At 46.9% G+C, this 12,928-nt stretch overlaps 1 protein-coding gene across 1 annotated transcript in view; it reads right to left on the bottom strand.

Annotated features, from left to right (window-relative positions):
* CDH16 (cadherin 16) overlaps positions 1-12,928 on the bottom strand; it is a 186,778-nt gene that overhangs the window by 155,305 nt on the left and 18,545 nt on the right. The window contains exons 3-4 of the mRNA XM_088476787.1: positions 11,380-11,520; positions 6,773-6,890 (exon numbers count right to left, since the gene is read on the bottom strand). Of these exons, the coding sequence (XP_088332913.1) occupies positions 6,773-6,890; positions 11,380-11,520 (259 nt within the window). The remainder of the gene's footprint in view (positions 1-6,772; positions 6,891-11,379; positions 11,521-12,928) is intronic.

The raw sequence follows: 12,928 nt of genomic DNA, 5'->3' as shown, positions 1-12,928 counted from the left end.
CTGTAATGATTACCTGCTCTGAGGAGAAGTGTAGGTACCATGTTGTAATGATTACCTGTTCTGAGGAGAATTATAGGTACCGTGCTGTAATGATTACCTGCTCTGAGGAGAAGTATAGGTACCGTGCTGTAATGATTACGTGCTCTGAGGAGAAGTATAGGTACCGTGCAGTAATGATTACCTGCTCTGAGGAGAAGTGTAGGTACCGTGCTGTAATGATTACCTGCTCTGAGGAGAAGTATAGGTACCATGCTGTAATTATTACCTGCTCTGAGGAGAAGTATAGGTACCGTGCTGTAATGATTACCTGCTCTGAGGAGAAGTGTAGGTACCGTGCTGTAATGATTACCTGCTCTGAGGAGAAGTATAGGTACCGTGCTATAATGATTACCTGCTCTGAGGAGAAGTATAGGTACCGTGCTGTAATGATTACCTGCTGAGTAGAAGTGTAGGTACCGTGCTGTAATGATTACCTGCTCTAAGGAGAAGTGTAGGTACCGTGCTGTAATGATTACCTGCTCTGAGGAGAAGTGTAGGTACCGTGCTGTAACGATTACCTGCTCTGAGGAGAAGTGTAGGTACCGTGCTGTAACGATTACCTGCTCTGAGGAGAAGTGTAGGTACCGTGCTGAAATGATTACCTGCTCTGAGGAGAAGTATAGGTACCGTGCTGTAATTATTACCTGCTCTGAGGAGAAGTGTATGTACCGTGCTGTAATGATTACCTGCTCTGAGGAGAAGTATAGGTACTGTGCTGTAATGATTACCTGCTCTGAGGAGAAGTGTATGTACTGTGCTGTAATGATTACCTGCTCTGAGGAGAAGTGTAGGTACCGTGCTGTAATGATTACCTGCTCTGAGGAGAAGTATAGGTACCGTGCTATAATGATTACCTGCTCTGAGGAGAAGTGTAGGTCCTGTGCTGTAATGATTACCTGCACTGAGGAGAAGTATAGGTACCGTGCTGTAATGATTACCTGCTCTGAGGAGAATTATATGTACCGTGCTGTAATGATTACCTGCTCTGAGGAGAAGTATAGGTACTGTGCTGTAATGATTACCTGCTCTGACGAGAAGTATAGGTACATTGCTGTAATGATTACCTGCTCTGAGGAGAAGTGTAGGTACCATGCTGTAATGATTACCTGCTCTGAGGAGAAGTATAGGTACCGTGCTGTAATGATTACCTGCTCTGAGGAGAAGTGTAGGTACTGTGCTGTAATGATTACCTGCTTTGAGGAGAATTATAGGTACCGTGCTGTAATGATTACCTGCTCTGAGGAGAAGTATAGGTACCGTGCTGTAATGATTACGTGCTCTGAGGAGAAGTATAGGTACCGTGCAGTAATGATTACCTGCTCTGAGGAGAAGTGTAGGTACCGTGCTGTAACGATTACCTGCTCTGAGGAGAAGTGTAGGTACCGTGCTGTAACGATTACCTGCTCTGAGGAGAAGTATAGGTACCGTGCTGTAATGATTACCTGCTCTGAGGAGAAGTATAGGTACCGTGCTGTAATGATTACCTGCTCTGAGGAGAAGTGTAGGTACCATGTTGTAATGATTACCTGTTCTGAGGAGAATTATAGGTACCGTGCTGTAATGATTACCTGCTCTGAGGAGAAGTATAGGTACCGTGCTGTAATGATTACGTGCTCTGAGGAGAAGTATAGGTACCGTGCAGTAATGATTACCTGCTCTGAGGAGAAGTGTAGGTACCGTGCTGTAATGATTACCTGCTCTGAGGAGAAGTATAGGTACCATGCTGTAATTATTACCTGCTCTGAGGAGAAGTATAGGTACCGTGCTGTAATGATTACCTGCTCTGAGGAGAAGTGTAGGTACCGTGCTGTAATGATTACCTGCTCTGAGGAGAAGTATAGGTACCGTGCTATAATGATTACCTGCTCTGAGGAGAAGTATAGGTACCGTGCTGTAATGATTACCTGCTGAGTAGAAGTGTAGGTACCGTGCTGTAATGATTACCTGCTCTAAGGAGAAGTGTAGGTACCGTGCTGTAATGATTACCTGCTCTGAGGAGAAGTGTAGGTACCGTGCTGTAACGATTACCTGCTCTGAGGAGAAGTGTAGGTACCGTGCTGTAACGATTACCTGCTCTGAGGAGAAGTGTAGGTACCGTGCTGAAATGATTACCTGCTCTGAGGAGAAGTATAGGTACCGTGCTGTAATTATTACCTGCTCTGAGGAGAAGTGTATGTACCGTGCTGTAATGATTACCTGCTCTGAGGAGAAGTATAGGTACTGTGCTGTAATGATTACCTGCTCTGAGGAGAAGTGTATGTACTGTGCTGTAATGATTACCTGCTCTGAGGAGAAGTGTAGGTACCGTGCTGTAATGATTACCTGCTCTGAGGAGAAGTATAGGTACCGTGCTATAATGATTACCTGCTCTGAGGAGAAGTGTAGGTCCTGTGCTGTAATGATTACCTGCACTGAGGAGAAGTATAGGTACCGTGCTGTAATGATTACCTGCTCTGAGGAGAATTATATGTACCGTGCTGTAATGATTACCTGCTCTGAGGAGAAGTATAGGTACTGTGCTGTAATGATTACCTGCTCTGACGAGAAGTATAGGTACATTGCTGTAATGATTACCTGCTCTGAGGAGAAGTGTAGGTACCATGCTGTAATGATTACCTGCTCTGAGGAGAAGTATAGGTACCGTGCTGTAATGATTACCTGCTCTGAGGAGAAGTGTAGGTACCGTGCTGTAATGATTACCTGCTTTGAGGAGAATTATAGGTACCGTGCTGTAATGATTACCTGCTCTGAGGAGAAGTATAGGTACCGTGCTGTAATGATTACGTGCTCTGAGGAGAAGTATAGGTACCGTGCAGTAATGATTACCTGCTCTGAGGAGAAGTGTAGGTACCGTGCTGTAATGATTACCTGCTCTGAGGAGAAGTATAGGTACCATGCTGTAATTATTACCTGCTCTGAGGAGAAGTATAGGTACCGTGCTGTAATGATTACCTGCTCTGAGGAGAAGTGTAGGTACCGTGCTGTAATGATTACCTGCTCTGAGGAGAAGTATAGGTACCGTGCTATAATGATTACCTGCTCTGAGGAGAAGTGTAGGAACCGTGCTGTAATGATTACCTGCTGAGTAGAAGTGTAGGTACCGTGCTGTAATGATTACCTGCTCTAAGGAGAAGTGTAGGTACCGTGCTGTAATGATTACCTGCTCTGAGGAGAAGTGTACGTACCGTGCTGTAACGATTACCTGCTCTGAGGAGAAGTGTAGGTACCGTGCTGTAACGATTACCTGCTCTGAGGAGAAGTGTAGGTACCGTGCTGTAATGATTACCTGCTCTGAGGAGAAGTATAGGTACCGTGCTGTAATTATTACCTGCTCTGAGGAGAAGTGTATGTACCGTGCTGTAATGATTACCTGCTCTGAGGAGAAGTATAGGTACTGTGCTGTAATGATTACCTGCTCTGAGGAGAAGTGTAGGTACTGTGCTGTAATGATTACCTGCTCTGAGGAGAAGTATAGGTACCGTGCTGTAATGATTACCTGCACTGAGGAGAAGTATAGGTACCGTGCTGTAATGATTACCTGCTCTGAGGAGAAGTGTAGGTACCGTGCTGTAATGATTACCTGCTCTGAGGAGAAGAATAGGTACCGTGCTGTAATGTTTACCTGCTCTGAGGAGAAGTGAAGGTACCGTGCTGTAATTTTTACCTGCTCTGAGAAGTATAGGTACCATGCTGTAATGATTACCTGCTCTGAGGAGAAGTACAGGTACCGTGCTGTAATGAATACCTGCTCTGAGGAGAAGTATAGGTACCGTGCTGTAATGATTACCTGCTCTGAGGAGAAGTATAGGTACGCTGCTGTAATTATTACCTGCTCTGAGGAGAAGAGTAGGTACCGTGCTGTAATGATTACTTGCTCTGAGGAGAAGTATAGGTACCGTGCTGTAATGATTACCTGCTCTGAGGTTGAAGTATAGGTACCGTGCTGTAATTATTACCTGCTCTGAGGAGAAGTGTAGGTACTGTGCTGTAATGATTACCTGCTCTGAGGAGAAGTATAGGTACCGTGCAGTAATGATTACCTGCTCTGAGGAGAAGTGTAGGTACCGTGCTGTAATGATTACCTGTTCTGAGGAGTATAGGTACCGTGCAGCAATTATTACCTGCTCTGAGGAGAAGTATAGGTACCGTGCTGTAATGATTACCTGCTCTGAGGAGAAGTGTAGGTACCGTGCTGTAATGATTACCTGCTCTGAGGAGAAGTATAGGTACCGTGCTGTAATGATTACCTGCTCTGAGGAGAAGTATAGGTACCGTGCTGTAATGATTACCTGCTGAGTAGAAGTGTAGGTACCGTGCTGTAATGATTACCTGCTCTAAGGAGAAGTGTAGGTACCGTGCTGTAATGATTACCTGCTCTGAGGAGAAGTGTAGGTACCGTGCTGTAATGATTACCTGCTCTGAGGAGAAGTGTAGGTACCGTGCTGTAATGATTACCTGCTCTGAGGAGAAGTGTAGGTACCGTGCTGTAATGATTACCTGCTCTGTGGAGAAGTATAGGTACCATGCTGTAATTATTACCTGCTCTGAGGAGAAGTGTATGTACCGTGCTGTAATGATTACCTGCTCTGAGGAGAAGTATAGGTACCGTGCTGTAATGATTACCTGCTCTGAGGAGAAGTATAGGTACGCTGCTGTAATTATTACCTGCTCTGAGGAGAAGTATAGGTACCGTGCTGTAATGATTACCTTCTCTGAGGAGAAGTATAGGTACCGTGCTGTAATGATTACCTGCTCTGAGGAGAAGTGTAGGTACCGTGCTGTAATGATTACCTGCTCTGAGGAGAAGTATAGGTACCGTGCTGTAATGGTTACCTGCTCTGAGGAGAAATATAGGTACCGTGCTGTAATGATTACCTGCTCTGAGGAGAAGTGTAGGTACCGTGCTGTAATGATTACCTGCTCTGAGGAGAAGTGTAGGTACCATGCTGTAATGATTACCTGCTCTGAGAAGTATAGGTACCGTGCTTTAATGATTACCTGCACTGAGGAGAAGTGTAGGTCCCGTGCTGTAATGATTACCTGCTCTGAGGAGGTACCGTGCTGTAATGATTACCTGCTCTGAGGAGAAGTATAGGTACCGAGCTGTAATGATTACCTGCTCTGAGGAGAAGTATAGGTACCGTGCTGTAATGATTACCTGCTCTGAGGAGAAGTGTAGGTACCGTGCTGTAATGATTACCTGCTCTGAGGAGAAGTGTAGGTACCGTGCTGTAATGATTACCTGCTCTGAGGAGAAGTATAGGTATCGTGCTGTAATTATTACCTGCTCTGAGGAGAAGTGTAGGTACCGTGCTGTAATGATTACCTGCTCTGAGGAGAAGTATAGGTACCGTGCTGTAATGATTACCTGCTCTGAGGTTGAAGTATAGGTACCGTGCTGTAATGATTACCTGCTCTGAGGAGAAGTGTAGGTACCATGCTGTAATGATTACCTGCTCTGAGGAGAAGTATAGGTACCATGCTGTAATGATTACCTGCTCTGAGGAGAAGTGTAGGTACCGTGCTGTAATGATTACCTGCTCTGAGGAGAAGTTTAGGTACCGTGCTGTAATGATTACCTGCTCTGAGGAGAAGTATAGGTACCGTGCTGTAATGATTACCTGCTCTGAGGAGAAGTATAGGTACCATGCTGTAATGATTACCTGCTCTGAGGAGAAGTGTAAGTACAATGCTGTAATGATTACCTGCTCTGAGTAGAAGTGTAGGTACCATGTTGTAATGATTACCTGCTCTGAGGAGAAGTGTAGGTACCGTGCTGTAATGATTACCTGCTCTGAGGAGAAGTATAGGTACCATGCTGTAATGATTACCTGCTCTGAGGAGAAGTATAGGTACCGTGCTGTAATGATTACCTGCTCTGAGGAGAAGTATAGGTACTGTGCTGTAATGATTACCTGCTCTGAGTAGAAGTGTAGGTACCGTGCTGTAATGATTACCTGCTCTGAGTAGAAGTGTAGGTACCGTGATGTAATGATTACCTGCTCTCAGTAGAAGTGTAGGTACCGTGCTGTAATGATTACCTGCTCTGAGGAGAAGTGTAGGTACCGTGCTGTAATGATTACCTGCTCTGAGGAGAAGTGTAGGTACCGTGCTGTAATGAGTACCTGCTCTGAGGAGAAGTGTAGGTACCGTGCTGTAATGATTACCTGCTCTGAGGAGAAGTATAGGTACTGTGCTGTGCTGTAATGATTACCTGCTCTGAGGAGAAGTACAGGTACTGTGCTGTAATGATTACCTGCTCTGAGGAGAAGTGTATGTACCGTGCTGTAATGATTACCTGCTCTGAGGAGAAGTGTAGGTACTGGGCTGTGCTGTAATGATTACCTGCTCTGAGGAGAAGTATAGGTACTGTGCTGTGCTGTAATGATTACCTGCTCTGAGGAGAAGTATAGGTACTGTGCTGTGCTGTAATGATTACCTGCTCTGAGGAGAAGTATAGGTACTGTGCTGTAATGATTACCTGCTCTGAGGAGAAGTATAGGTACCGTGCTGTAATGATTACCTGCTCTGAGGAGAAGTGTAGGTACCGTGCTGTAATGATTACCTGCTCTGAGGAGAAGTATAGGTACCGTGCTGTAATGATTACCTGCTCTGAGGAGAAGTATAGGTACCGTGCTGTAATGATTACCTGCTCTGAGGAGAAGTATCGGTACCGTGCTGTAATGATTACCTGCTCTGAGGAGAAGTGTAAGTACCATGCTATAATGATTACCTGCTCTGCTTCCCCTGCTGACAATTCCCTGCAATGTGCTCCGGTCCAGCACCGGCATGTTATCATTATCATCCATAACTTCTATATATACAGTCACCGCCTCCTTGTCCTGGATCACCTGTATAAACAGATACACAAGATCGTACATCAGTATATATATAGATATTGCTTTGGTTGTAGTGGGGAAATGACACGTGGTGGTATGGTAAGTGTAACTAAATGACCGAGGCAGCTTAGCCCCCTTAGCTTTAGGAAATTTCATAGGTTCAAATTCATTTTATCTCTAATTTTAGATACTTTTTAACACTATTTACTAAAATGCAACAAATGCAATATGATAGAACTAAATGGGGGAGATTCAAATCAGAGCGATGGCCGCAAGGTGCCTGCGGGAACGGACGGACGAAGCCACTTTGCGACCAGTAACATCGCTACTTTCCCCTCGCACACCATACTAGTGCGCAGGAAGGTTAGCGCTGTCTGGCTTCTGTATTAAGTAGTAATTTACATACACCGGACGATCGTTGCGACACATGGCGCTGATTTGAATTTCCCTCAATGTGCCTTTGTATTTTAATAAACAGTGTTAAAAAGCATCTAAAATAACAATTGTGTCTCGCCTCTTCCATATCACACAGACAGACGCACATGGGACACAAACACACCACATAGACCAGGGGGCCTAATTCAGCAAGGATCGCAACTGTGACAATGCAAGCAATTGGCCGATTATTGCATACTGCGCATGCATCACAGTGAGCGTGCGAGAATCGGCCATTGCCAGCAGTGACTATGCAGACCCATCGCAGAGTGAGTGACAGGAAGCACCGTTCGGGGCTGGTCGGAGAAACGCAGACGTGTCAGTGCGTTTGAACGCCATTGCATGGGCAAATGCAGCTTCAGTGCTCACTGCGTATAGGAAAGTTAGCAATTTATAAGTGAGGTCTGACATGCCGTAATTGTGCGAGAGGCTCCGATGTACTTCGATGTTTCCGATGTTTTGGGTGGATTGCAAGGTATTACGGATGTGCGAGAGGGGAAGTGGGCGTCTGCATGTTGTCCGTGCGAGTGCTTTGCGATTGAGATTATTAGCATACGTTCGCAACACAACTGCGTGAGCGACTGCTTCAGCGATACTTGCTGAATCAGACACAGAGACTGAGGGGTATATTTAGTATAGTGCGGGTTTTTAGAAGTGGAGATGTTGCCCATAGCAACCAACAGGTCCGCCAAGAGCTGCGGTGGGCCCAGGTAACAGGGGACTTGGCCTTTTCGCAGAAGGCGTGGCCACGCCCCCTTCGGAAAAAAATAAAAAGATTTTCACGCTGGCGAGGGGGGAGCTCTGAGCCCCCTCAGCCCGGTGCAAAGCCGGGGGGCGCGATCAGTGTGATCGCTCCCCCCCACAGGCATAGGAGACTGCTGTGTGCTGGGCTGCTGTGAAGGAGGGGGGGTGGCGTCAGACCCGGGCCCCTCAGGAAACCCTGGCCTGGGTAATTTGTACCCGTCCCCCCACACCCTCTCGGCGCCCCCTGGCAACCAATCAGTTTATACTTATCATTTATCTAGCACCTTCTAGAAGATAATAGCTAGAATATGATTGGTTGCTATGGGCAACATCTCCACTTCTAAAACCTGCACTATAGTAAATATACCCCTGATCGTACAGAAATGTGACTCAGTAAAGTACCTGTATGTGGCTTATTAGTAAAACTCCAGGTATGTTCATTCAGCTAAGGGGATGTATCTAAATAAAGTTTTGCCCAAAAAAATCTACTTGGGGTGAATTGAGGTCCCCCCTGCACTGTGTGTACGTAAACCTTCTCGCTGACACTTCTCTCCCTCCCCATGCAGCGGCAGCCATTAGCAAGGGGAGGGGCACTGGGCAGACTCTGTACAGTTATTATACAGATATATACTTCATTTGGATAAATTGGGGGTGGGGGCAGGATGGCCACTGGATTCTTGTGATTATGCTTCAATTGTCTGGTAAAGTGGATTTCCACTGCTCAACTGCATGTGGACCACCCAGAGCCACCCCACGCAGGGTCCCTCTATCACCGCAGGGTTGGGGAAGGCTAGGAAACAGTCTGATCCAATAATCAGGGAGCAATCAAGCAAAGATGAGGCATCTAAGGACAACAATACTGAAGCCCCACATGAATACCAAGGGAATTATATCCCTGGACATTTCTGACTTGGGGCCATATTCAATTGCCAGCGAAAAGCCGTTATCAGCGATACTTTTTCACCGATGAAGTCATTTTCGCCAATCTGTATTTATCCCTGTATTCAATTCTTCCGACTATTCGCCGTTGCGGAAAGTCAATGGTTCGAACCCTGCGAAAAAGTATCACCTATGAATAGGTGTCGGAAAAAAGTGCAGAATTGGGGTTTTGGGGTACATACTTCCAGAAACCACCCAGCACCCCTTGGACTGTCCCCCAAAGTTAAACTGTGTCACTTTTAAAAAAAAGTTACCCCGGACACCCCCAAAAAAAGTACTTTCGTTTTGGGGGCGAAAAAAAACAAATTTGGGAGACACACTTCTAAACTAGCGAAATAGACTCAGGGGGGGGTTCCCAAGTATGCCACAAGTGTTTTTTTCAATGCAGGTGATTGCGGAAGGTGGATTTTTCACGATTTTTAAAAGTTCGCATTAGCCACTTTAAAATATGCTAGTACCCAGGGCCGTAGCTAGAGTAGTGCGGCCGCTGCCATCGCACAGGGCACCACAGGTCAGGGGGCGCTGTTTGGGCCTGTCAAATTTCTGTTTATTATCATTCTTGCTTGTAGTTTCCTCTTATTTCATCCCCAGCATCTCCTGGCCTCTCCTATACCTTCCCTGGCCCTTCCCCATGAGGCCATGGCCCTCTCTCAGGTGCACTATATTATGTCCCTATTTATCCCCAGCATCTCCTGGCCTCCCCTATCTCTTCCCTGGCCCTTCCCCATGAGGCCATGGCCCTCTCTCAGGTGCACTATATTATGTCCCTATTTATCCCCAGCATCTCCTGGCCTTCCCTATCTCTTCCCTGGCCCTTCCCCATAAGGCCATGGCCCTCTCTCAGGTGCACTATATTATGTCCCTATTTATCCCCAGCATCTCCTGGCCTCCCCTATCTCTTCCCTGGCCCTTCCCCATGAGGCCATGGCCCTCTCTCAGGTGCACTATATTATGTCCCTATTTATCCCCAGCATCTCCTGGCCTCTCCTATCTCTTCCCTGGCCCTTCCCCATGAGGCAATGGCCCTCTCTCAGGTGCACTATATTATGTCCCTATTTATCCCCAGCATTTCCTGGCCTCCCCTATCTCTTCCCTGGCCCTTCCCCATGAGGCCATGACCCTCTCTCAGGTGCACTATATTATGTCCCTATTTATCCCCAGCATCTCCTGGCCTCCCCTATCTCTTCCCTGGCCCTTCCCCATGAGGCCATGGCCCTCTCTCAGGTGCACTATATTATGTCCCTATTTATCCCCAGCATCTCCTGGCCTCCCCTATCTCTTCCCTGGCCCTTCCCCATGAGGCCATGGCCCTCTCTCAGGTGCACTATATTATGTCCCTATTTATCCCCAGCATCTCCTGGCCTCCCCTATCTCTTCCCTAGCCCTTCCCCATGAGGCCATGGCCCTCTCTCAGGTGCACTATATTATGTCCCTATTTATCCCCAGCATCTCCTGGCCTCCCCTATCTCTTTCCTGGCCCTTCCCCACGAGGCCATGGCCCTTTTTTGGGTGCTTTATTTCCCTTTGAAAAATGAGGGGGGCGCCAATGCTCTTTCTGGCACAGGGCAATAAAAAGTCTAGTTACAGCTCTGCTAGTACCCATTTTCATGTACCCCTAATTTGCTGGGACTATTAATTTTTCCCAAAAAAACTTGCTAAATACTATTCTTCTTCAATTTTTCAAAGACGCTAAACAGCACCTATTGAGACCATTTAAAGTCCCAAAATACCTTCAGCAGGGCTATTCGGGGGTGCACCCATGTCACAGCATCTTTAGGGTGGTGTCAGGCAGATTTCCCCCAAAATAACAGCACTTTTCGCTCACTTCGTTTTCGCCGGGTCCCGTTTTGGAATTGAATACGGGTATACGCGGGGACGAGCGCGATACTTTTTTCGCACCCAACACCTCTAAAGTCGGCGAAAAGTCCGGCAACTGACTTTTCGCATCTGATTGAATATGGACCTTAGTGTTGCAGCCCCAGTTACACTAGCCGTGGATACTCTAATGGAGGAAGACACAGTCTGCCCAAAGCTGGGACACTCTTTATACTGGGACAGAGCATCTAAGGATCGGTGACATGAGAAAAAAAAAGATCTGTCTGCAAAACCGGGATGGGTGCCCGAGAGAGAGCTGCGTGTATTAAAGCCTCTGTGCTGATGCCAAACCTCCTAAGGGTACTGAATGTGCCAGTCTGACGCAATCAGCTGGCAAAGCAATGGAGTAAAGTATTCTATCACTTTCATTTAGAACTTTCATGTAACTTTGTGTTTAGTTTCACTTTAAAAATATGTTTAAAATGCGATCAATTTGTATATCCGAGGCAGCGCCCCTGTAATAACGAGCAGACATTAATAATAATACACATGGACCCTGGATGGTTACCGTTAGAGAGTAACAGTCCTTCTTTTCCCGATCAAAGGGCTGTAGAGCGCAGAGAAATCCTGAGTCTGGATCCAGCGCAAACATCCCCTCATCGTTCCCAGACAGCTCCGCGGCATGCCAGCCATCTGCTGCCAGCAATATCTAAAGGAGAATGTACTGTAAGGTTAATTGAGTAAATATATTCGGCAGAGTACAAACAAGGGCCCTCATTCAGAGCCGTACGCTCTGAGCAGAGCGCACGCTCTGAATGAGGGCCGGCCTCCATGAAAATGGAGCGTCCTTCTGGACGCTCGTATAGCTGTGGGTCACCACCCACAGGCTATACGAGCGTGCATTTTGATGGCCGCGATGGTCGAGACCATCGCGACCATCGAAATTGCGAGCCGGAGCCTGCGGTTGAGGTTTTCAACCGCAAGCTCCGGAGTGATTTTGGCTCTATCAGAGCCAAAATCACTCCCACTGACATCACTAGTGATGTCAGTGGGCCGGCTTCTGACCGGAGGCGTTCCCGTGGGAACGCCCCCGTCAGGGAGGCTCGCTCCCGGCATGCCTACCAAAGGGGGCGTGCTGTCAATCAACATCGACAGCACGCCCCCTTTGATCAGACACAACAAGCGAAGGACTTTCCTTCGCTCGTCGCGTCTGGCGCATGCGCACGACGGAGCTCCCTCCGTCGTGCGCATGCTCAGTCCATAACATCGACCCACTTGCGAGCGGACAGCCGCTCGCGAGTGGGTCTGAATCAGGCCCAAGATCCCCAGCAGACATCCGTGTTCCAAGTGCTCAGTATTAGCACATGCTAAGTCATTTCACATGTGCTGCAAATAGATGTGAGGAGAGGACAGCCCAGCGTGTAACTTCAGATGGCACGTAATGCGCTTTATTAATAAATGTACACAAGGGTGCAAAACTGAAATGTGAGCCGCCACCCGATATAATATTTTGGGGACTAGGGGAAACATTGGCAGATCAAGGGGTAAATTTACTAAAGTGAGAGTTTTTAGAAGAGAGTTTTAAAAGTGAAGTTGCCCATAGCAACCAATCAGATTCTACTTAACATTCAACTAGCACCTTCTAGAAGATAATAGCTAGAATCTGATTGGTTGCTATGGGCAACATCACTTTTAAAATTCTCTTCTAAAAACTCTCACTTTAGTAAATTTACCCCCAAGAGTCTATGGGGTTCATTCAAGTTGATGTGACAGCCGCGACCGCAAGGAAATGCATCTTAATGCCGCGCCTACGGTACCGCTGGACTTGCGGATTTTCATCCAGAGCCCCCCAAAAAATCCATAAGTTCTGGGTGAGGTCAGTCCGCGAAAGGGGAGAGTTGCGGGGAAGTTGGCGGCGTTTACGTGCTGTCTCACCGGCAACTCGACCCCCCACCTCTAATAGAATTGACCCCTATGTTGGAAATGTATCAAACCTTCCAAAGATTGGAGAAGATGCTCATAGCAAGTTGCAACCAATCAGCTTCTACCTGTCATTTTATAGACTGTGCTTGATAAGTGGGAGCTAGAAGCTGATTGGTTGCTATGGGCATTTCTTC

The sequence above is a fragment of the Taudactylus pleione genome, unplaced genomic scaffold (genome assembly GCF_031769625.1).
Source record: "Taudactylus pleione unplaced genomic scaffold, aTauple2 ptg000194l, whole genome shotgun sequence".
Lineage (NCBI taxonomy): Eukaryota > Metazoa > Chordata > Amphibia > Anura > Myobatrachidae > Taudactylus > Taudactylus pleione.
The sequence above is the reverse complement of the archived record's forward strand: the minus strand, read 5'-3'. Positions and strand labels throughout refer to the sequence as shown.